Source organism: Microcaecilia unicolor, chromosome 6, assembly GCF_901765095.1.
Source record: "Microcaecilia unicolor chromosome 6, aMicUni1.1, whole genome shotgun sequence".
In the NCBI taxonomy this organism is placed as follows: Eukaryota; Metazoa; Chordata; class Amphibia; order Gymnophiona; family Siphonopidae; genus Microcaecilia; species Microcaecilia unicolor.
In genome coordinates this window covers 12,108,841-12,134,647 of record NC_044036.1, presented here as the reverse complement: position 1 = coordinate 12,134,647, position 25,807 = coordinate 12,108,841, and the positions used below count along the sequence as shown (strand labels likewise).

The 25,807-nt window shown below is 48.5% G+C and overlaps 1 protein-coding gene across 1 annotated transcript in view; it reads right to left on the bottom strand.

Moving 5' to 3' along the window:
* Window positions 1–25,807, bottom strand: part of MAST2 (microtubule associated serine/threonine kinase 2) — a 624,140-nt gene that overhangs the window by 212,181 nt on the left and 386,152 nt on the right. Inside the window, exon 12 of the mRNA XM_030208366.1 lies at window positions 1,206–1,307. Coding sequence (XP_030064226.1) covers window positions 1,206–1,307 — 102 coding nt within the window. The remainder of the gene's footprint in view (window positions 1–1,205; window positions 1,308–25,807) is intronic.

Below are 25,807 nucleotides of genomic sequence, written 5' to 3'. Positions count from 1 at the left end.
GCTAAGCACTATTTTTTTGGCGCTGATTTTTTTCCCATCATTTATAGAATGAAGGGCTACATGTAACTTGAGACTGCATCAGGAAGCAGGTGAAAGCCTGGCTCTTCTCCCAAGCCTTTACTACACAGGGTGACTAATTACACACCTGTACCTGAACTAACTTGCTATACATACTGTAACTTAGACAAGTTCCTTATATCCTGTTTAAGTGTACAAAGGACTTGCCTAGCGTTTAAGCCACCCATCTATTTATCCCAACTGACTCTGTACCACCCATCTTGTCCCTGTCTATATATCTACACTTTGCCCCTTGACTACATGGTAAGCTGTGTTGTAGAAAATCATAAGAATCATATCTATGTTACTTGAAAGTTCTAACATGTGCTTATTAGATATTTCATTAGTATTATGCTGAAATCGTATTATATCTCTGTTTTTGAATTTCAGTGCTCTTAAATGTGTATATTTTTGATACTGTTGCTGTTTTCAAGTTTACCTCATTTATTGTATTCATGTTTATATTTGGCCATTTTTACTATTGTTATGCTGTTAGTAAAATTCTAAGTGTTATGTTAAACTGACCTGTGTACACCACCTTAGGTGAATCTCTTCATAAAGGCAGTTAATAAATCTCAATAAATACATAAATTTAGTCCTTTATCTTCAGAATGGTGTAGCTGTTTGCTAATGCTTCCTCTACCAGATTTACCATTTAGCTATTATTCTTTGTACTGTATAAGGGCTCACATAACAATTTCAAATTTTTATCATTTAACCCTTATATCTCTTGTTATCTATTTATATTGTGTATTGTTTTTGCATTTGTGAGACAGTATGCTTTTTTTAGGCTTTGAATTACTGATATTTTCTACATCATTTGTTTTCTTTTTATTGTATGTTTATATTTTATACATCATTTAGCATTATTGCTTCCTACTTGATTATTTTTAGATTATGGGATGTTTTAGAATTTTGGACTCCTGATGAAAGCATTATCGCTGAAACATAACCAGTGTTGAGTCCTAGGGATCTTCTGCTGGATTCAATAAAGGAATTTATACCTAAGGACTGGGTCTCTTCTGCTTACTTACTTTGGTCATCCCAATTGCTTTCCTTTCCTGTGGGGAATTTTCTCTTGTGTTTTTTTTATCTCCTGTAACTGGTGCCACATCATCATCTCCTATCTTCCCCCAGATTACACTCACCAAACATTCCAGCAACCGGGCGGGCCGTGCTATGATGATCATCAGCTTCCTGACTAGCTGGGTTACAAAAGCCACCTCGGAGCTTTCGGACCGCTCATGAGCCTGTGGGAAACCAAACGGTCACATTAGAGTTCCAACTCTGAGCTCTTCATCTAAATTAGGAAAATGCACATTTTTACAGATGCATGACTCTCATATACAACGATGGAATACTCTGGGTACTGGATAGATGTGCATTATTTAGTTGAGAAACCAAGAAAAAGATATAAAATACATCCAAAATCACTAGTATGTTTTAACTTTATACAATAAAAAGCACCAAAACATAACACAATTAGAGTTGCATAAGCATATTTTCAGCAAAAGCAAAAAAAGAGGCCCTTCTACTAAAATGCAATATGCTTTTGCACTTACTGCACAACTTAGTAGTAAATGTAGGGGATGTGCCCAGTATCTTTGCTACATTTAAAGCTCATGCACTACCCTGTCAAAGAATGGAAGATGGTCTCCTGAGCTGCTCAAATTTTAAAAATGACAGAGCCACAGCAATAGTTCAGCACCTTCTTGATCCCTCCAAACTCCACCCCCAATGCCTCACGATCAATACCCTCTCTACCAATAATATGAGTTGACCTCCGCCAATGAAACAGCCCAAACTCCCCCCCCCCCCCCCCCAATGACTCACTAGGGAGGTCTCTCTGGTAGCCTAGTAGTATGGGGAAGGTGTGGTCCTCCTCTGCTCCTGCCTTGTCTGACTCAGGTTTCAAAATGATGCCAATGACCCCTAGCAGTATTCTCCTCATGGTTTTACTGCTCGAGGCCGTCCTATATAAGGAATGACTACCCTTATATAGAAGGATGACTCCTAGCAGTAATACAGTGAGGCTACTGCTACAGGTCAACAACACCTTTTTGAAAGCCAAGCGAGAAAGGGCAGGGGCAGAGGAGGAGGACTACACTTGTCCCATGTCCGGGGGGGGGGGGGGGGGGGGGGGAGTGCACTATGCAATTGCTGGGGTTCTGCTTGGGGTCTGAAAATTACTGATTAGGGGGAGGGGGAACACTGCTGGGAGGGGATTGATAGGATGCTGAACTATCACTATCACTACCACTCTCATTTGTTTTTCACTTTGGGAAGCATATGTGATACTAGACTGTCGATAGCATAGCTGCAGGTAACGTCACCTCTTGAGATGATGTTAAGAGAAGCTGTGCTATTAGCAGCTATAAGAGCTAGTGTATGGCACGGACCCACACTCTACCTTTCATGGCTGGTCATGCTCTGCCACCGTCCTTTTTCTGCCCACAACCTGCTTAAGGGGCCTTTTTACTAAGATGCGCTGGAAAATGGCCTGTGCTAGTGTAGGCGCGTGTATTGAGATGCGCGTAGGTCCATTTGTTCACATGCCTGCAAAAAGGCCCTTTTTTAGCCAAAAATGGACATGCAGCAAAATAAAAATCAGCATGTGTTCATTTTGGGCCTATGACCTTACCACCATCCACTGACTAAGCGGTAAGGTCTCAAGCGTTAACGCGCAGTAATCGTCAGAACGCATACACTGCCAATTACCGCCCGGTTAGCACCATGCAGTAGAAAATAGAAATTATTTTCTGCTGTGTGTTTTGAACTAACCAACTTCCACAAACTATTGAAAACCCATCTCTTTAATAAGGCATACCACAAAGACCAACAAATATGAACTCCAATACAAATATCCAGAACTGCCTTACAATGTTTGCTTGCTAAACTACTATTATATTCTATCTTTTTCATGTACTCAAGATCCTTCTATAATGCTAAATGTATATCTTCTCACATGCTTCCACTATTCATGATGTATTGTAAGCCACATTGAGCCTGCAAAGAGGTGGGATAATGTGGGATACAAATGCAATAAATAAAAATAAATAAATAAAATTAGAATTACCGCCTGGGGCAGACGGTAGCCGGGTGGTAGTTTTAATGTGACATGTGTTGTATGCGCGTAAGCGCCTACACGTCTTAGTAAAAAGGCCCCTAAGTGCAGGATTTATTTATTTCATTTATATTCTACATTATCCCAACAGATCAGGTTCAATGTGGCTAACAACTTATTGTAATTAACAGTACAAAAAGTGATGCAGGGTAGTATACATTAAACAGTAATAAAGTAAATGAGGACTGAGCATTACAATATGTAATATGAAAACGAATGCTAGATGCAAAAAAGGTAACAATTATAGTCATCCATGTATAATAACAATTAGAATGGAACTGAGAAGGTAAAATTATGTATAATCATACCTGATAATTTTCTTTCCATTAATCATAGCTGATCAATCCATAGACTGGTGGGTTGTGTCCATCTACCAGCAGGTGGAGATAGAGAGCAAACTTTTGCCTCCCTATATGTGGTCATGTGCTGCCGGAAACTCCTCAGTATGTCGATATCAAAGCTCCATCCGCAGGACTCAGCACTTAGAGAATTACACCCACGAAGGGACACTCTGCCCAGCTCACCACCGCCGAAACGGGGGAGGGGAATTAACCCAGCTCATCCCCACACAAGTGGGGGAGGGGAATCCGTCCAGCTCATCCCCGCGGAGCGGGGGAGGGACACCACACCCGCCGATGCGGGGGGATCTGGCTTATCCTGCAACCGCAACCGCGGGAGGAGCTGACTGACCCTAACACCGCCGAAGCGGGAGGGGTACAAAGCTGCCCTACAGCCGCACGAAGCGGGAGGGAGTGCCGGCAGAATTTAAGTCTCAATCCAGCCCCGTAAAACGGAGGGGAGAGGAATGCAGCAGCTCACTGTAACACAAACTCGTCTTAACTCTTGAAGAATCCAAGTGAAAAAAACTTGAACACGAAGTCTTTCTGAAGTAACTGAAGACTAAACTTGAACCTGAAATGCAACCAGAATAAAAACAGTACAGATATCTGGGAGGGGCTATGGATTGATCAGCTATGATTAATGGAAAGAAAATTATCAGGTATGATTATACATAATTTTACCTTCCATATCATCAAGCTGATCAATCCATAGACTGGTGGGATGTACCGAAGCAGTACTCACCCAGGGCGGGACATTGAAATCCCTGACCTCAACACTGAAGCTCCAAACCGGGCCTCCGCCCGTGCAGCCACAGTCAAACGGTAATGCTTGGAGAATGTATGAGCCGAAGCCCAAGTTGCCGCCTTGCATATCTCTTCCAAGGAGACGGATCCGGCCTCTGCCATCGAGGCCGCCTGAGCTCTCGTGGAGTGAGCCTTCAGCTGGATAGGCGGCACCTTCCCCGCGGCCACATAAGCCGCTGCAATGGCTTCCTTGACCCATCTTGCCACTGTAGGCTTAGCAGCCTGCAGACCCTTACGAGGACCTGCAAACAGGACAAACAGATGATCCGATTTCCGGAAATCATTGGTCACTTCCAAGTATCTGATGATGACTCGTCTCACATCCAGATATTTAAGAGCAGAGTACTCCTCTGGGTAGTCCTCCCTACGAAAGGAAGGGAGACAGAGCTGCTGATTCACATGGAAACGAGAAACAATCTTGGGCAGGAAGGAAGGCACTGTGCGGATAGTCACTCCTGCCTCAGTGAACTGCAGAAAAGGCTCTCGACATGAGAGCGCCTGGAGCTCGGAAACTCTTCTGGCTGAAGTGATAGCCACCAAAAAGACTGCTTTCAACGTCAGGTCTTTCAGAGATGCCCTTGACAAGGGTTCAAAAGGCGGCTTCTGCAATGCTCTTAGTACCAGGTTGAGATTCCACGCAGGCACCACTGAGTGCAGAGGAGGGCGCAGGTGACTAACTCCCTTGAGAAAGCGCACCACATCTGGCTGCGAAGCCAGGGAAGCACCCTTCAGGCGGCCCCTGAAGCAAGCCAGAGCCGCTACCTGGACTTTAAGGGAACTGAGCGACAGGCCTTTCTCCAGACCTTCTTGCAGGAACGCCAACACTGAAGAAATTGGAGCAGTGAAGGGAGAAAGTGAGCCTGCTTCACACCACGCTGCAAAGATACGCCAAACCCTGGCGTAAGCAGTAGAAGTAGAGCGCTTCCTCGCTCTCAGCATAGTGGCGATGACCTTGTCTGAGAAGCCCTTCTTCCTCAGACGCTGCCGCTCAATAGCCAGGCCGTAAGACCAAAGGGGGAGGGATCCTCCATCACCACGGGACCCTGATGTAACAGGCCCTGCTCCACTGACAGCCGCAGAGGATCGTCGACTGAGAGCCTGATCAAGTCCGCATACCAGGGACGCCTGGGCCAATCCGGACCCACCAGGATTACCCTGCCGGGATGCTTTGCCACCCGGTCTAGCACCCTGCCCAACATGGGCCAGGGCGGGAACACATAGAGAAGCTCTTGTGTCGGCCACTGTTGGAGAAGAGCATCTACTCCCAGGGATCGAGGGTCCCGTCCTCTGCTGAAAAAGCGCGGCACTTGGCAATTGGCCGATGACGCCATCAGATCTAGGCTCGGCTGGCCCCAGCGCTTCGTGATGTCCAAGAACGCCTGAGCAGATAGCTGCCACTCCGGGCTCCAAGGTATGGCGACTGAGAAAGTCCGCCTTGACATTCATGACTCCGGCAATGTGGGCCGCTGAAAGCTGCTCCAGGTTCACTTCCGCCCACTGGCAAAGATTCATAGCCTCCTTGGCTAGAGGGGCGCTCTTGGTACCTCCCTGGCGGTTGACATAGGCCACAGCCGTGGCATTGTCCGACAGGACCCGTACAGGCTTCAACACCAGTACCGGGATGAACTCCAAAAGCGCCAACCGAATGGCTCTGAGTTCCAGGAGGTTGATAGACCACTTTGCCTCTGCAGGAGACCAGAGCCCCTGCGCTGTCCTTCCCAAGCAGTGGGCTCCCCAGCCCGACAACGAGGCGTCCGTCGTGACGACAATCCACTCTGGGGTCACCAGAGGCATTCCCGCAGACAACTTGTCTGTCTGCATCCACCAGCTCAGCGCCTTGCGCACTGCTGGGTCCAAGGGAAGGCGCACAGCATAATCCTCCGACATCAGAGTCCAGCGCTGCAGCAAAGAGTGTTGAAGCGGTCTCATATGAGCCCTGGCCCAGGGCACAACTTCCATCGTGGCCGTCATAGAGCCCAACAGCTGCACATAGTCCCAAGCCCGAAGGGGAGAGGCTACTAGGAACTGGTCCACCTGAGCCTGAAGTTTGACAATCCGATTGTCTGGCAGGAACACTCTGCCCACTTGGGTGTTGAATCGAACTCCCAGGTACTCCAGGGACTGAGTCGGGCGCAGCTGGCTTTTCTCCCAGTTGATGATCCATCCCAGGGAGCTCAAAAGAGCAACTACCCGGTCCACAGCTTTGCCGCACTCTGCATAAGAGGGGGCTCGGCTCAACCAGTCGTCCAGATAAGGATGGACTTGTACCCCTTCCTTTCGTAGGAAGGCCGCGATGACCACCATTACTTTGGAAAAGGTCCGCGGAGCAGTAGCCAACCCGAAAGGGAGGGCTCTGAACTGGAAGTGTCGTCCCAGGACTGCAAAACGCAGAAAGCGTTGATGAGGAGGCCAGATGGGAATATGCAAGTACGCTTCCTTGATGTCCAAGGATGCCAGGAACTCTCCTGCCTTCACTGCCGCTATAACAGAGCGGAGAGTCTCCATGCGAAAGTGCCGCACTTTCAAGGCCCGATTGACCCCTTTGAGGTCGAGGATAGGCCGGACAGAACCTCCTTTCTTTGGTACCACAAAGTAAATGGAGTAACGTCCCTTGCCAAGCTGACTTTCTGGCACCGGAACGACCGCGCCCAGGCGGATCAGATTGTCCAAGGTCTGCTGCACTGCCACAGCTTTGACCGGAGACTTGCAGGGAGAGAGTACAAACCCGTCTTTTAAGGGTCGGCAGAACTCTAGTTTGTAGCCGTCTCTGATGACTTCCAGCACCCACGCGTCTGAAGTTATTGTGGTCCACTCGCCCAGAAACGAGGACAGCCGTCCTCCAATCTGCACTGGGGCGTGGACCAAGACCCCGTCATTGGGTACGAGACCCTGGGGGAGGACCGGAGGGAGCACCTCCGGGACGGCGGTCTCTGCGAAAGGAATGCTGCTTGGGGGAGAAATTCCTCTTGAAGGAAGAGGGGGCAGAGGAACCCGACTTGCCCGGGCGGTACCGACGGGCTTCCTGCAACCGTCCTCTGGAGGTACCGGGACGAGTACTAGCCCGAGCCCTGACTTCTGGTAATTTCTTGCCCTTAGACGTGCCGAGATCGGTCACGATTTTGTCCAGCTCGACCCCAAAGAGCAGCTTGCCTTTAAAAGGCAACCTAGCCAGGCGGGATTTAGAGGCGTGGTCAGCAGACCAATGTTTCAGCCAAAGCCACCGCCGCGCAGAGATTGTCTGAGCCATGCCTTTCGCTGAGGCCCTCAAGACATCATACAGCAAGTCTGCCAAATAGGCTAAGCCCGATTCCAGGGCCGGCCAATCAGCCCTCAAGGAATGATCCGAGGGGGAAGCCCGCTGCACCATAGTCAGGCACGCCCTGGCCACATAGGAGCCGCAAACTGAGGCCTGCAAACTTAAAGCAGCCGCCTCAAAGGACGACCTTAAGGCCGCCTCCAATCTTCTGTCTTGGGCGTCCTTTAGGGCCGTGCCACCTTCCACCGGCAACGCCGTTTTCTTAGTCACCGCAGTGATTAAAGAATCCACGGTAGGCCACAGATAGGCCTCACGTTCACTCACAGCCAAAGGATAGAGGCGGGACATAGCCCTAGCCACTTTAAGGCTCGCTTCTGGGACATCCCATTGAGCCGAAATTAAGGTGTGCATGGCATCATGCACGTGGAAGGTTCTAGGCGGGCGCTTCGTCCCCAGCATAATGGCAGAGCAAACAGGGGCTGAGGGAGAGACGTCCTCCGGAGAGGAAATCTTCAAAGTGTCCATGGCCTGTAACAACAGGTTGGGCAAATCCTCTGGGCTAAAAAGCCGCGCTGCAGAGGGGTCATCCGCTCCATCCGAGCGGGGATCCGTCTCCACCAAGGAATCCGCAAAGGACCGTTGGGAGACCTCAGACACGCTGCCCTCATCTACATCGGAGGAGACAAATTCCTCCAAGGCCTGGGAATCAACCCGAGGGCGTTTACCTCTGGGAACCTCAACCTCTTTACCAGACGAGGGAGCAGGGGCAGCGTTGTGCATGAGGAAGGCCTGATGCAGCAGCAAAACAAACTCGGGGGAGAAACCCCCCAGACTGTGCACTTCCGCAGTCTGGGCAACAGCCCTAGACGCACCCTCAACCGGCGCTAGCAACAGCGGGGGAGAGACATGCTGCGCATCCAAAATGGCGTCCGGCGCGAAACTCCGCGAAGGAGCCGCGCGGGAAGAACGGCTCTTAACTTTAGCCGCTTCTGTGCCGTCGCCCAAATTAAGGGCGTTCATGGCATTAATGTCTCCAACCTCAAGGGCGGCCCAAGAAGAAGCCGTCCGAGCCGCGTGGCCGGCCAAGATGGCGGAGGCGAGGAGCGGGGGATGGGCGTTTATGGCGGGAAAAACCGCCACGCCAGAGGAAGGACCGGGACATTCTTCGGTCACGAAACTGTCACCCAACAAGGGCAAATCAGGCTTGAAGACCCCCGCATCCCCTCTAGAAGCGCTCAAGCGACCCGGGGAGCGACCCTTTGCGCCCTCGCCCTCCGACGCCATATGCCACGAGGAGAAGAATCGGGGAACCCCCTGCCCGCTATAAAAAGGTAAAAATTACCTGCTGTCCGCTCCGAGTTGTAACGACCTGGTGTCCCAGTGAGTAGCTGCAATAGACGCTTAAATAAACGTCGAAATAAACGCCTTTAAGGACGTTCAAAATTTTTTTTTTTTTTTTTAACGGAGCCAGCGGGAGGGGGGAGAAAAGGAGGGACCTGGCACCACCAGGTTTGCACTTGCTCAAAAGAGCCCTCAACCCCAGGCACTCAACAAAACCTAAAAATTAGGCTTGGAGGCCTAGCCAGAGCTGCTGCTGTGTGTGACCACCACCTGCTGAGATAGAGAACATACTGAGGAGTTTCCGGCAGCACATGACCACATATAGGGAGGCAAAAGTTTGCTCTCTATCTCCACCTGCTGGTAGATGGACACAACCCACCAGTCTATGGATTGATCAGCTTGATGATATGGAAATAGGGGTTTAAATTAGTTATGACCATTCATGAGAAAATGCTTGAACAGAAAGGCTTTAAGGTATTTCTGGAATATCAAATAATTAGGTTCCCATCTGATGAATTTCAGGAGGGAATTCCACCATTTGGTACAGAGGTAAGGCAATCTTGGCATGTACATATAGACTGACTTGTAGATCGCATTTTTGCAACTGGAAAAGTGGAGGGTTAGATAATCTCTTCAACCAGGGAGAGCGTATAACAAAGGGGGAGATCAATTAAAGGTTGAATATAATCAGAGGTTAAGCCGTATGGAGTTTTGAAAACAAATGTACATAGTTTGAATGTTATTCTGGCTTTGATTGGGAGCCAGTGTAATTTTATAAGCAAAGGGGATGCAATTTCGAATCTTGTAGCCTTGTAGACTAATCTGGCTGCTGTATTTTGAGCTGTCTGCAGTTTTTTTCAAGAAAGATTCCTTACAGCCAACATAAATGGCACTGCAATAATCAAAGTATGATAATACTAATGTTTGCACTAATGTTCTAAAAACATTTCTATTAAAGATTCTAAATATTTCCATTCCAGTGGCTGATTTTAGCATGTAGCAGCTCTTGGCATTGATCCATACTAATGTCTAGTGTGCAATAAAACCCAAGCTGTCTACCATAGCTTAGCAAAAAAGCCCCTAAGTTTTTCACCTTCAAAGAAAAATGTACAAAAACATTTGCTTCATTTTTTTTTCACCATAGACTTTACTGGTAGAATTTTTTTCTTTATTTATTTTTGCATGAAAAGTAAAAGCTCATATTGATGTGTGCAGCTTATTATTCATATTGCAATGGGTTTTACATAAGTCCAAACTCCTGTCTAGCAATAGCTCTAGTATGACAGACTGGTAAATAAAGATAATTTGTAGACAAGAAAATCAACACCAATCCACTAATATCAAAACTATAGAGATAGCTTATACTATAGGGAGGAAAAAGCCTTAGTAAGTCAGACTTACTTAATTCAGTCTATAAATGGCTTTGGTGCAATCATATGCAAAAAAGCCTCCCACAAATACAATTTTTAGACATTTTCAAAGTGTATATTTTTAAATTTGCATATAGAAAACTTTCACACTTCTACACAAATCCAGTAGCTCCATTTTCTGTAAAACTGCAACCATCCAATGACAGCCTGCGTTTCAAATTACTGTGTCAGGGATTTGCGGAGTTTATTATGTTTAAGCTTAATCAACACTACTGCCCACAAACAGCAACACAGCAATGTTGTGAATCACCTGGACCGGATGGCATACATCCAAGGGCACTCAAAGAACTCGCTTTTTCCTCATCACTCTCTGTATACCATAAGTGAATTCCTTCAAAAGGCGTTTATAAATCCTAATAAATCAATCATAGTAACATAGTAGTTGACGGCAGAAAAAGACCTGCACGGTCCATCTAGTCTGCCCACGATAAACTCATATGTGTATACCTTACCTTGATTTGTACCTGTCTTTTTCAGGGCACAGACCGTATAAGTCTGTCCAGCAGTATTTCCCGCCTCCCAACCACCAGTCCCGCCTCCCATCACCGGCTCTGGCACAGACCCCGTATAAGTCTGCCCTCCCCTAACCTAGCCTCTCAACCACCAACCCCTCTTCCCCCCGCCATCCAATTTCAGCTAAGCTTCTGTGGATTTGGATGCAATAAATAAATAAATAAATTAATACATCGGTTCTCAGCCACTTTCAGTCTCACAATTCCATTTGTAGCCTTCCTTCTTTCCCCAGTATACCATGTCACCTCTCAGTCTGTAGCCATTTTTTCTTCCACCTGCACTTTTGCCAGCTGTATTTCTCACTTCATTTCTTTGAGCTTTATGCAGTATTCTTTTCTCTGTTCTTTTTCCTGAATTCTTCTGTACTTCATAAATTTCACCTTTTTTGCCTTTACTCATTCAGGTACTTGTTTGGTGAACCAAATAGTTTCCTTTTCCTCTTGCTTTTCTTTACGTCCCTTACAGAAAGATGATCTGTTACCATTTGTATTGCTCCTGACTTTCAACTTCTCTTATTTATTTATTTATTTATTTATTTATTTATTTATTTTATTGCACTTGTATCCCACATTTTCCCACCTCTTTGCAGGCTCAATATGGCTTAAACATCATGAATAGTGGAAATACATTACAAATAGACATTTAGTGTTACAGAAGGGTCTTGGGCAACATGATAATGATAAAATATGATAATGAAAAAAACATGATAGTAGTATAACAAGCAGATATAGTAGGGCAGTTCTGAGTATGTGTGGAGGAGTTGTGTATATTCACATTGGTTGATCTTTGTGGTATGCCTTGTTAAAGAGATGGGTCTTCAGTAGTTTGCGAAAGTTCGTTAGTTTGTAAATCGTTTTTAAGTTACGCGGCAATGCGTTCCTTAACTGTATGCTCAAGTAGGTAAAGTTTGATGCGTGCATTAGTTTGTACTTCAGACCTTTGCAGTTAGGGAAGTGCAGGTTAAGGAATGTGCGGGATGATCGTTTGGCATTCCTGGGTGGTAGGTCTATCAGGTCTGACATGTTGGCCGGTGCATCTACATGAATGATTTTGTGAACTAGGGAGCATATTTTGAACGTGATGCGTTTTTTAAGTGGGAGCCAGTGTAGCTTTTCTCGTAGGAGTTTAGCACTTTCATATTTTGTTTTACCGAATATGAGTCTAGCTGCAGTGTTCTGGGCTGTCTGAAGTCTCTTATTTGCTCTTTACAGCCGGCGTATAGTGCGTTGCAGTAGTCTGTCAGGTTCTCAGGTTCAGAGCCTGCGGGGCCGGGCTCTGGAGCAAACATGAGCCCTTGGGCTGCTGACGAGGAGCAACAGCAGCAGGCAAAACCCACCAACCAATGCTGGGCAAGCACACCGGCAACGGCAGGGATTGCAGGCACCGCCCAGCGAGCCGGAACAAACACGGACTGGAATCCCCCGGACTGGAGAACACAGGACTGGAGCACACTGGACTGGTCTGTACAGCTTCACCTGCACTTAGCCACTGCCCCCCAAGGGTTGAGCCCCTGAGTTCGAGTGGCCGGCAGAACTTACCAGATACCGGATGACACAGGGACCAGGACTAGAACAAGCTGAAGCAGGAGTGCTCCAGGTACTCAACTAACTGAACTGCTCCTAAATCTTAAACTGATAAACCTAAGTCCTATCCTACCAGGGGTGCTCCTAAGCACTGCACAACAAAGGGACTTCCTAAGCCCTAAACTAACAGGAGCTCCTAAGCCCTGCTCAACAAAGGGACTACCTAAGCCCTAAACTAACAGAGCAGGGAACTAAACACAAAAGCTAACACAGGTGCTACTAAGCACCAAGCTACAAGCAGTGCTCTACAACTCTAAACTAACTAAGGTGCTCCTATGCACCAAACAACCAGAAGTGCTCCTAGCACTAAAAGGGACACCGGGGAGCCACAAGGGAAAAACAAGGAAGAAAAAAGACAAAAACTAGCAAAGGTGCTTCCTAAACACCAAGCTACAGCTGTGCCCCACAGCACTAAACTAACCAAGCACTAAACCTACAGAAGTGCTAGTAACAGAAACTAACATGGGGAGCAGGGGAGCCACAAGAAAACAAGCAGGGAAGCTAAACACGAATCAAAGTGCACACTGCACTAACACTAACCTGGACCTTTAGCAAAAGCAAGCAGGGAAACTAGACACAAAGTCAGAAGTGCACACTGCACCACCCTACCTAAAGCAAACGTTGCAAAGGCCCTGAAGGGAAGAACACCACTTCCTTATCAAGGCCCTCCCTGATGATGTCACACTCCCTAGACCCAGGCAGACAGCACCCTGAAACCCAGAGAGGCCCAACCCTCACCAATGCAGCACCGTGAAGCACTTGAAGCCAGCACACCCAAAGAGAGGTAGAGCTAACTCCGTCCACACACACAGCTGTAGTAAAGTGAAACAATTAGAGTCATACTGCTGGAAGCTGCCAGCATAGAGAGAGAGAGCTAGCTCAGAACAGACAGACAAAAGAAACAGAAGCCAGCTAAGAAGCTGACCCCCAGGAAAAAGGTAAGTTTGAGAGGGGTTCTGACCACGATCATAACAAGTCTAGATGACTGAGTACCATTGATTGTACCAGGTTGCGGAAAACAGTCCTTGGGAAGAAAGGTCTTACTCTTTTTAGCTTCCACATTGAGTGGAACATTTTCTTGGTTGTGTTTTCGCGTGGTTCTCGAGTATTAGGTGTCAATTGATGGTAACTCCGAGAATTTTTAGAGTGTCTGATATTGGAAGGTTCAGATTTGGTGTGTTAATAGCGGTGAATTTGTTCTTGTTATGTTGAGAGGTGAGTATTAGGCATTGTTTTTTTTCTGCATTAAGTTTTAGTCGAAATGCATCTGCCCATGAGTGCATGATATGGAGACTTTGGTTGATGTCGTTGGAGATTTCCTTTAGGTCTTGCTTAAATGGGTAAATGCGTATACGTATGGGTTGAGGTTTTGGTTTGATAGTAGTTTGGCCAAGGGTATCATCATTAAGTTGAATAAAGTCGGCGAGAGGGGGGATCCTGTGGGACTCCACATTCAGGTATCCATGCAGCTGAAGTAGTCGAGTTAGATGACACTTGGTATGATCGTGTGGTTAAGAATCCCTTGAACCAGTTGAGGACGTTACCTCTGATTCTGAAGTAAGGATGTGTAATAGTATTCCATGATCGACCATGTCGAAAGCGCTCATTAACCTCCCGGCTGAGATAATGAGCTTCCTGACCAGTGATGTATGTGTGTATGTATGTATATATATATATATATATATATATATATATATATATATATATATATATATGTTTTTATGGCTTTCTTTTAGCTAGATGGTTTAATTAGTGTGCATATCTCCTAATGTGACTCAGTCAGCGTGTATATTTCTTAATCATCGTATAGACTGAAGCAATAATGATTTATACACTCTCCATTTGAATAAAGAGTTAAATTTACCCAATACGAATCCAAAAAGAATCTGTAGTATTTTATTCGGTGAACAGTCTGTGGTGATTAAGTGAGCAGGCTGCAGTACCAAAGCAATAGCGTTTAACTATAGAAAAGGTGATTACGACAAAATGAGAAAAATGGTGAAAAAAAGACTGAAAGGAGCAGCTCGCAGAGTAAAAAACTTGCATCAGGCGTGGATGCTGTTTAAAAACACCATCCTGGAGGTTCAGGACAAATATATTCCACGTATTAGAAAAAAGGGAAAAAAGACTAAACGTCAGCCGGCGTGGCTAAACAGTAAGATAAAGGAAATCATTAGAGCCAAAAAACAATCCTTCAGAAAGTGGAGAAGAGAACCAACTGAAAGTAACAGGATAGATCATAAGGATTGCCAAGCCAAATGCAAAGCGGAGATAAGGAGGGCAAAAAAGGACTTTGAGAAGAAATTAGCGTTGGAAGCAAAAATACATAGTAAAAACTTTTTTAGATACATTAAAAGCAGGAAACCGGCCAAAGAGTCGGTTGGGCCGCTGGACGAAAATGGTGTTAAAGGGGCGATCAAGGAGGACAAAGCCGTAGCGGAGAAATTAAATGAATTCTTTGCTTCGGTCTTCACCGAGGAGGATTTGGGGGGGACACCGGTGCCGGAAAGAATATTTGAAGCGGGGGAGTCGGAGAAACTAAACAAATTCTCTGTAACCTTGGAGGATGTAATGGGTCAGTTCAGCAAGCTGAAGAGTAGTAAATCACCGGGACCTGATGGTATTCATCCCAGAGTATTAATAGAACTAAAAAATGAACTTGCGGAGCTACTGTTAGAAATATGCAATCTGTCCCTAAAATCGAGTGTAATACCGGAAGACTGGAGGGTAGCCAATGTTACTCCGATTTTTAAGAAAGGTTCCAGAGGAGATCCGGGAAATTATAGACCGGTGAGTCTGACGTCGGTGCCGGGCAAGATGGCGGAGGCTATTATTAAGAATAAAATTGCAGAGCATATACAAAAACATGGACTGATGAGACAAAGTCAGCACGGATTTAGTGAAGGGAAGTCTTGCCTCACCAATCTAATGCATTTTTTTGAGGGGGTAAGCAAACATGTGGACAATGGGGAGCCGGTTGATATTGTATATCTGGATTTTCAGAAGGCGTTTGACAAAGTGCCGCACGAAAGACTCCTGAAGAAATTGCAGAGTCATGGAATCGGAGGTAGGGTATTATTATGGATTAAGAACTGGTTGAAAGATAGGAAGCAGAGAGTAGGATTGCGTGGCCAGTATTCTCAGTGGAGGAGGGTAGTTAGTGGGGTCCCGCAGGGGTCTGTGCTGGGTCCGTTGCTTTTTAATGTATTTATAAATGACCTAGAGATGGGAATAACTAGTGAGGTAATTAAATTCGCCGATGACACAAAATTATTCAGGGTCGTCAAGTCGCAGGAGGAATGTGAACGATTACAGGAGGACCTTGCGAGACTGGGAGAATGGGCGTGCAAGTGGCAGATGAAGTTCAATGTTGACAAGTGCAAAGTGATGCATGTGGGTAAGAGGAACCCGAATTATAGCTACGTCTTGCAAGGTTCCGCGTTAGGAGTTACGGATCAAGAAAGGGATCTGGGTGTCGTCGTCGATGATACGCTGAAACCTTCTGCTCAGTGTGCTGCTGCGGCTAGGAAAGTGAATAGAATGTTGGGTGTTATTAAGAAGGGTATGGAGTCCAGGTGTGCGGATGTTATAATGCCGTTGTATCGCTCCATGGTGCGACCGCACCTGGAGTATTGTGTTCAGTACTGGTCTCCGTATCTCAAAAAAGATATAGTAGAATTGGAAAAGGTACAGCGAAGGGCGACGAAAATGATAGTGGGGATGGGACGACTTTCCTATGAAGAGAGGCTGAGAAGGCTAGGGCTTTTCAGCTTGGAGAAGAGACGGCTGAGGGGAGATATGATAGGTGCATAAAATAATGAGTGGAATGGATCGGGTGGATGTGAAGCGACTGTTCACGCTATCCAAAAATACTAGGACTAGAGGGCATGAGTTGAAGCTACAGTGTGGTAAATTTAAAACGAATCGGAGAAAATTTTTCTTCACCCAACGTGTAATTAGACTCTGGAATTCATTGCCGGAGAACGTGGTACGGGCGGTTAGCTTGACGGAGTTTAAAAAGGGGTTAGATAGATTCCTAAAGGACAAGTCCATAGACCGCTATTAAATGGACTGGAAAAATTCCTCATTTTTAGGTATAACTTGTCTGGAATGTTTTTACGTTTGGGGAGCGTGCCAGGTGCCCTTGACCTGGATTGGCCACTGTCGGTGACAGGATGCTGGGCTAGATGGACCTTTGGTCTTTCCCAGTATGGCACTACTTATGTACTTATGTACTTAATACAGGACCCTAGTAGGGGGGTCCACAAATGCATGTTTGCCTAGGGCCCAATATAGTGTTAATCCGGCCCTGGGTAAGATTATTCTTACTACGTGGCTTTGTAGAAGTAGTATGTTCTTTCCATCCTCCCATCTTGCTATCTATGCTTTCCTCAGGTCTACCCTCATTTTACTGAAGTCAGTATGTTTGAAATAACGCACAAACAATAATAATGCTATTAACTATGTGCATATCTTCAACAGCAAGTACTTTGCAAATTAGCATTCACATGGGAGGAGTCTGGGCGAAGTGTGGGCAGGGCACACACATGTGCATAACTTACAGAATACTATAAGCAGCATTTATCCTAGCTCTAAGGCTGGCATAAATGCCCATGCCTAAACATATGCATGTGTGCATATGTACCCAGTTACACTAGTATTCTACAAAGAAGTCACCTATGTTCCTCTTTATAGAATTGTCCTCCACATGTTTAAGTAAGCACATACTAAGTGAAGAGAAGTTTTCAGCCCAGGGAATTTACCCTGTTAACTATTAAATTACTAGGGCAATTTTCTGTACTAATACTACCTCCACTCTAACTACATTCTTTCAGAAACATTAAAAAAAAAAAAAGATAAAATATTTTATTTTGCTTTTTTCATTTGTTAACCTTTTTTAACCTGTAGAACTTTGTAAATTTATATCTTGGACCCACTGCCCTTAAATCTCAGTCTTTCTGACAGTCAATCCATGGAATCTCTGGTTTGTATCAGGGGCAATAGAGAGTGAATATGACTTGCCCAGCTTCCCTGGTTCTGAGTCCACTGCTGCAGACCTGCCAAGTTACCTAGCTCCAGTCCAGGAGGGAGACTTCTTGACAAGTTCTTTTTGTAGTCTCTGATATCATCAATTGAAATCAGCACTTTGGGTCCCATAATGTACCAGAATCCAGGACTTGCTCTCCTTCTCTACCCATTAAGCCTCTCCATTCAAAGCATGTGCTTGCATAGTCCATATGCTCAGTCACAAATTATTACTGCTATCACACCCACAGCTAGGTTCTGCAGTTTTCCCTGCTACTTCTAGAGAGGTGAAATGATGGTGGGGGGTGGGGACCTGTAATGGAAGTGAATTTTAAAAATTGTTTTTCAACCCTGTCTTGAACGACCAGTGCACTCGGGGTCTGTATTGTTGATTAGAAGTAAGTCTGTTTAAAAATGGTTGTTTAACTTTGATTGTGTGAAAATAAGTTGGCGTGCAGAAGATAAGACACAGCTCTAACTAATTTGGTATGCAAAGGGGAGGATGGCGCTTGTTTTCCAGGCCCAGCTTGGTCACCTGGACTTCGGAAAACATGTGACCACGTTCCCACAGATGTAAGCTGAGAAGCATTCTGTAATTTTCCATAGAAGCTTTCTGTAATTTTCCATAGCTCTGAACATGAGCTCAGAGCCTAATAAAAAGGGAGGGTTTGTCACAGCAGAGCTGAGGTTCATCTGTGGGCAGACGTGTCATGCAGAAGGTTTGTTCCTGGTCAATGAGACTCAGATTTCGCCGCAACAGACCTCCCGGCTGATGAGATAAGAGCCTGAGCTTCCTGACCAGTGATGTATATGTGTGTGTGTGTGTGTATATATATATATATTTTTTTTTTTTATGGCTTTCTTTTAGCTAGATGGTTTAATTAGTGTGCATATCTCCTAATGTGACTCAGTCAGCGTGTATATTTCTTAATCATTGTATAGACTGAAGCAATAAAGCGAATGCTACATACCTGTAGAAGGTATTCTCCGAGGACAGCAGGCTGATTGTTCTCACTGATGGGTGACGTCCACGGCAGCCCCTCCAATCGGAAACTTCACTAGCAAAGTCCTTTGCTAGCCCTCGCGCGCCCGCGCGCACCGCGCATGCGCGGCCGTCTTCCCGCCCGAAACCGGCTCGAGCCGGCCAGTCCAGTATGTAGCAAGACAATACACTTCAAGGGAAGACACAACTCCAAAGGGGAGGCGGGCGGGTTTGTGAGAACAATCAGCCTGCTGTCCTCGGAGAATACCTTCTACAGGTATGTAGCATTCGCTTTCTCCGAGGACAAGCAGGCTGCTTGTTCTCACTGATGGGGTATCCCTAGCCCCCAGGCTCACTCAAAACAACAACATTGGTCAATTGGGCCTCGCAACGGCGAGGACATAACTGAGATTGACCTAAAAAATTTACCAACTAACTGAGAGTGTAGCCTGGAACAGAACAAACAGGGCCCTCGGGGGGTGGAGTTGGATCCTAAAGCCCAAACAGGTTCTGAAGAACTGACTGCCCGAACCGACTGTCACGTCGGGTATCCTGCTGCAGGCAGTAATGAGATGTGAATGTGTGGACAGATGACCACGTCGCAGCTTTGCAAATTTCCTCCATGGTGGCTGACTTCAAGTGGGCTACCGACGCAGCCATGGCTCTAACATTATGAGCCGTGACATGACCCTCAAGAGCCAGCCCAGCCTGGGCGTAAGTGAAGGAAATGCAATCTGCTAGCCAATTGGATATGGTGCGTTTCCCTACAGCCACTCCCCTCTTGTTGGGATCAAAAGAAACAAACAATTGGGCGGACTGTCTGTGGGGCTGTGTCCGCTCCAGATAGAAGGCCAATGCTCTCTTGCAGTCCAATGTGTGCAGCTGACGTTCAGCAGGGCAGGAATGAGGACGGGGAAAGAATGTTGGCAAGACAATTGACTGGTTCAGATGGAACTCCGACACAACCTTTGGCAGAAACTTAGGGTGAGTGCGGAGGACTACTCTGTTGTGATGAAATTTGGTGTAAGGGGCCTGGGCTACCAGGGCCTGAAGCTCACTGACTCTACGAGCCGAGGTAACTGCCACCAAGAAAATGACCTTCCAGGTCAAGTACTTCGGATGGCAGGAATTCAGTGGCTCGAAAGGAGGTTTCATCAGCTGGGTGAGAACGACATTGAGATCCCATGACACTGTAGGAGGCTTGACAGGGGGCTTTGACAAAAGCAAACCTCTCATGAAGCGAACAACTAAAGGCTGTCCTGAGATCGGCTTACCTTCCACTTGGTAATGGTATGCACTGATTGCACTAAGGTGAACCCTTACGGAGTTGGTCTTCAGACCAGACTCAGACAAGTGGAGAAGGTATTCAAGCAGGGTCTGTGTAGGACAAGAGCGAGGATCTAGGGCCTTGCTGTCACACCAGACGGCAAACCTCCTCCAATGAAAGAAGTAACTTCTCTTAGTGGAGTCTTTCCTGGAAGCAAGCAAGATGCGGGAGACACCCTCTGGCAGACCCAAAGAGGCAAAGTCTACGCCCTCAACATCCAGGCCGTGAGAGCCAGGGACTGGAGGTTGGGATGCAGAAGAGCCCCTTCGTCCTGCGTGATGAGGGTCGGAAAACACTCCAATCTCCACGGTTCTTCGGAGGATAACTCCAGAAGAAGAGGGAACCAGATCTGACGCGGCCAAAAGGGAGCAATCAGAATCATGGTGCCTCGGTCTTGCTTGAGTTTCAACAAAGTCTTCCCCACCAGAGGAATGGGAGGATAAGCATACAGCAGACCTTCCCCCCAATCCAGGAGGAAGGCATCCGACGCCAGTCTGCCGTGGGCCTGAAGCCTGGAACAGAACTGAGGGACCTTGTGGTTCACTTGAGATGCGAAGAGATCCACCAGGGGGGTGCCCCACGCCTGGAAGATCTGTCGCACCACACGGAATTGAGCGACCACTCGTGAGGTTGCATAATCCTGCTCAACCTGTCGGCCAGACTGTTGTTTACGCCTGCCAGATATGTGGCTTGGAGCACCATGCCTTGACGGCGAGCCCAGAGCCACATGCTGACGGCTTCCTGACACAGGGGGCGAGATCCGGTGCCCCCCTGCTTGTTGACATAGTACATGGCAACCTGATTGTCTGTCTGAATTTGGATAATTTGGTGGGACAGCCGATCTCTGAAAGCCTTCAGAGCGTTCCAGATCGCTCGCAACTCCAGAAGATTGATCTGTAGATCGCTTTCTTGGAGGGACCACCTTCCTTGGGTGTGAAGCCCATCGACATGAGCTCCCCATCCCAGGAGAGACGCATCCGTGGTCAGCACTTTTTGAGGCTGAGGAATTTGGAAGGGACGTCCCAGAGTCAAATTGGAGCAAATCGTCCACCAATACAGGGATTCGAGAAAACTCGTGGACAGGTGGATCACGTCCTCTAGACCCCCGGCGGCCTGATACCACTGGGAGGCTAGGGTCCATTGAGCAGATCTCATGTGAAGGCGGGCCATGGGAGTCACATGAACTGTGGAGGCCATGTGGCCCAGCAATCTCAACATCTGCCGAGCTGTGATCTGCTGGGACGCTCGCACCCGCGAGACGAGGGACAACAAGTTGTTGGCCCTTGCCTCTGGGAGATAGGCGCGAGCCGTCCGAGAATCCAGCAGGGCTCCGATGAATTCGAGTTTCTGCACTGGGAGAAGATGGGACTTTGGGTAATTTATCACAAACCCCAGTAGCTCCAGGAGGCGAATAGTCATCTGCATGGACTGCAGGGCTCCTGCCTCGGATGTGTTCTTCACCAGCCAATCGTCGAGATATGGGAACACGTGCACCCCCAGCCTGCGAAGCGCCGCTGCTACCACAGCTAGGCACTTTGTGAACACCCTGGGCGCAGAGGCGAGCCCAAAGGGTAGCACACAGTACTGGAAGTGGCGTGTGCCCAGCTGAAATCGCAGATACTGTCTGTGAGCTGGCAGTATCGGGATGTGTGTGTAGGCATCCTTCAAGTCCAGAGAGCATAGCCAATCGTTTTGCTGAATCATGGGGAGAAGGGTGCCCAGGGAAAGCATCCTGAACTTTTCTTTTACGAGATATTTGTTCAGGGCCCTTAGGTCTAGGATGGGACGCATCCCCCCTGTTTTCTTTTCCACAAGGAAGTACCTGGAATAGAACCCCAGCCCTTCTTGCCCGGATGGCACGGGCTCGACCGCATTGGCGCTGAGAAGGGCGGAGAGTTCCTCTGCAAGTACCTGCTTGTGCTGGAAGCTGTAGGACTGAGCTCCCGGTGGACAATTTGGAGGTTTTGAAGCCAAATTGAGAGTGTATCCTTGCCGGACTATTTGGAGAACCCACTGATCGGAGGTTATGAGAGGCCACCTTTGGTGAAAAGCTTTCAACCTCCCTCCGACAGGCAGGTCGCCCGGCACTGACACTTGGATGTCGGCTATGCTCTGCTGGAGCCAGTCAAAAGCTCGCCCCTTGCTTTTGCTGGGGAGCCGCGGGGCCTTGCTGAGTCGCACGCTGCTGACGAGAGCGAGCGCGCTGGGGCTTAGCCTGGGCCGCAGGCTGTCGGGAAGGAGGATTGTACCTACGCTTGCCAGAAGTATAGGGAACAGTCTTCCTTCCCCCGAAAAATCGTCTACCTGTAGAGGTAGAAGCTGAAGGCTGCCGGCGGGCGAACTTGTCGAATGCGGTGTCCCGCTGGTGGAGAGACTCTACCACCTGCTCGACTTTTTCGCCAAAAATGTTATCCGCACGGCAAGGCGAGTCCGCAATCCGCTGCTGGATTCTATTCTCCAGGTCGGCGGCACGCAGCCATGAGAGCCTGCGCATCACCACACCTTGAGCAGCGGCCCTGGACGCAACATCAAAAGTGTCATAAACTCCTCTGGCCAGGAATTTTCTGCACGCCTTCAGCTGCCTGACCACCTCCTGAAAAGGCTTGGCTTGCTCAGGGGGAAGAGCATCAACCAAGCCCGCCAACTGCCGCACATTATTCCGCATGTGTATGCTCGTGTAGAGCTGGTAAGACTGGATCTTGGACACGAGCATAGAGGAATGGTAGGCCTTCCTCCCAAAGGAGTCTAAGGTTCTAGCGTCCTTGCCCGGGGGCGCCGAAGCATGTTCCCTAGAACTCTTAGCCTTCTTTAGGGCCAAATCCACAACTCCAGAGTCATGAGGCAACTGAGTGCGCATCAGCTCTGGGTCCCCATGGATCCGGTACTGGGACTCGATCTTCTTGGGAATGTGGGGATTAGTTAATGGCTTGGTCCAGTTCGCAAGCAATGTCTTCTTCAGGACATGGTGCAAGGGAACAGTGGACGCTTCCTTAGGTGGAGAAGGATAGTCCAGGAGCTCAAACATTTCAGCCCTGGGCTCGTCCTCCACAACCACCGGGAAGGGGATGGCCGTAGACATCTCCCGGACAAAGGAGGCAAAAGACAGACTCTCGGGAGGAGAAAGCTGTCTCTCAGGAGAGGGAGTGGGATCAGACGGAAGACCCTCAGACTCCTCGTCAGAGAAATATCTGGGATCTTCCTCTTCCTCCCACGAGGCCTCACCCTCGGTGTCAGACACAAGTTCACGGACCTGTGTCTGCAACCTCGCCCTGCTCGACTCCGTGGAACCCCGTCCACGATGGGGGCGTCGAGAGGTAGACTCCCTCGCCCGCATCGGCGAAGCTCCCTCCGCCGACGTAGTCGGGGAGCCTTCCTGGGAGGTGGCCGCGGTCGGTACCGCACGCGGTACCGACGTCGGGGACCTCAACCTGGGCGATGGGCCAGCCGGCGCCACGCTCGACGGTACCAGTGGCGCAAGCACCGCCGGTACCGGAGGGGTAGGGCGCAACAGCTCTCCCAGAATCTCTGGGAGAACGGCCCGGAGGCTCTCGTTCAGAGCGGCTGCAGAGAAAGGCTGAGAGGTCGATGCAGGCGTCGACGTCAGTACCTGTTCCGGGCGTGGAGGCTGTTCCGGGCTGTCCAGAGCGGAGCGCATCGACACCTCCTGCACAGAGGGTGAGCGGTCCTCTCGGTGCCGATGCCTGCTGGGTGCCGAATCCCTCGGCGACCCAGAGCTCTCGGTGCCGACACGGGGAGGAGACCGGTGTCGATGCTTCTTCGATTTCTTCCGAAGCATGTCACCAGAGCTCCCCGGCACCGACGAGGAGGACGTCGAATCCATCCGTCGCTTCCTCGGGGCCGAGACTGAAGAAGGTCGATCTCGGGGGGGCTGTACCGCAGGAGCCCTCAGGGTAGGAGGAGACCCACCCGAGGGCTCACCGCCACCAGCAGGGGAATGGACAGCCCTCACCTGCACTCCACCCGATGCACCACCGTCCGACGACATCAGCAGACGAGGTCCTGGTACCACCGACGTCGATGCAGCTATCCGATGTCTCGGCGCCGATGCAGAGGCCCGATGCCTCGATGCACTCGATGCAGGGGCGGCCGAGGAAGATGGTCTGGACGCTGACGACGTCGATGCACTCGAAGATCCCGGTGCCGATGCCGACGAAGAGCCCGAGAACAACACGTTCCACTGGGCTAGTCTCGCTACCTGAGTCCGCCTTTGAAGCAGGGAACACAGACTGCAGTTCTGAGGGCGGTGCTCGGCCCCCAGACACTGAAGACACGACGAGTGTCGATCAGTGAGCGAGATAACCCGGGCGCACTGGGTGCACTTCTTGAAGCCGCTGGAAGGCTTCGATGTCATGGGCGGAAAAATCACGCCGGCGAAATCAAAAGCCGAAATGGCGAAATTTGAAGCACCAAATTTAGAGGGAGAAAAAATCTCGACCGAGGCCGAAAAGAGGCCTACCCCGACGACGAAAGAAAACTTACCGGGGCAAAAAAGCTGGAAGTACGGGGAGGATTTACACGAAACCCGGCGGGGGGTTTCCGGAGCACTTCCCGACTAGGACAAGCTTTCCCGAAGGAAAAAAAACACGTTCAAAACAAATTGGACGCGCGAGGTCGACTTTCCGGGGCTCGACACGGCGAAAACACGACCGTACCGAGTGCGGACAAAAGAAGACTGGCCGGCTCGAGCCGGTTTCGGGCGGGAAGACGGCCGCGCATGCGCGGTGCGCGCGGGCGCGCGAGGGCTAGCAAAGGACTTTGCTAGTGAAGTTTCCGATTGGAGGGGCTGCCGTGGACGTCACCCATCAGTGAGAACAAGCAGCCTGCTTGTCCTCGGAGAATGATTTATACACTCTCCATTTGAATAAAGAGTTAAATTTACCCAATACGAATCCAAAAAGAATCTATAGTATTTTATTCGGTGAACAGTCTGTGGTGATTAAGTGAGCAGGCTGCAGTACCAAAGCAATACAGGACCCTAGTAGGGGGGTCCACAAATGCATGTTTGCCTAGGGCCCAATATAGTGTTAATCCGGCCCTGGGTAAGATTATTCTTACTACGTGGCTATGTAGAGAAGAGAACTTATTGCCACCCACTGAGGTGGCGGTATGGGCTCCCGTGCTAACCCAGCGGTATAATTTTTAGAAAAATACCTCCAGTGCCAGAAACTACACTCGCTGGCACCAGGACTACCGCTGGCAGCCGCGTTGGGCCCGCAGTACTTCCGAGTTGCCGCGCGGTAACCCTTTCGTAAAAGGCCCCTAAGATTCTAGAATAGCAACGAAGTGCAGTTACATGTATAACTGCAAAACAGTGCCAGGTAGTGACAATTAATTACTATTATAGGTTGTTAGTGCCAATTAGTGCCTAATTTACCAATTTACTGATGTGTATAGCTGCCAGTATTCTATCATCTATGCATACAAGATTATAGAATTAGGGGGATTGAACACTGAAAAATGAAGGCAGATAAAGACCATATGGCCTATCCAGTCTGTCCATCTATGCTATAGTCTAAGTATAGCAGTTGAATATCTAGGCTTACATAGTAACATAGTAGATGACGGCAGAAAAAGACCTGCATGGTCCATCCAGTCTGCCCATCAAGATAAACTCATATGTGCTACTTTTTGTGTATACCTTACCTTGATTTGTACCTGTCCTTTTCAGGGCACAGACCGTGTAAGTCTGCCCAGCACTATCCCCGCCTCCCAACCACCAGTCCCTCCTCCCACCACCGGCTCTGGCACAGACCGTATAAGTCTGCCCATCACTATCCCCGCCTCCCAACCACCAGCCCCTCCTCCCACCACCGGCTCTGGCACAGACCGTATAAGTCTGCCCAGCACTATCCCCGCCTCCCGCCACCGGCTCTGCCACCCAATCTCGGCTAAGCTCCTTAGGATCCATTCCTTCTGAACAGGATTCCTTTATGTTTGTCCCACGTGTGTTTGAATTCTGTTACCATTTTCATTTCCACCACCTCCCGCGGGAGGGCATTCCAA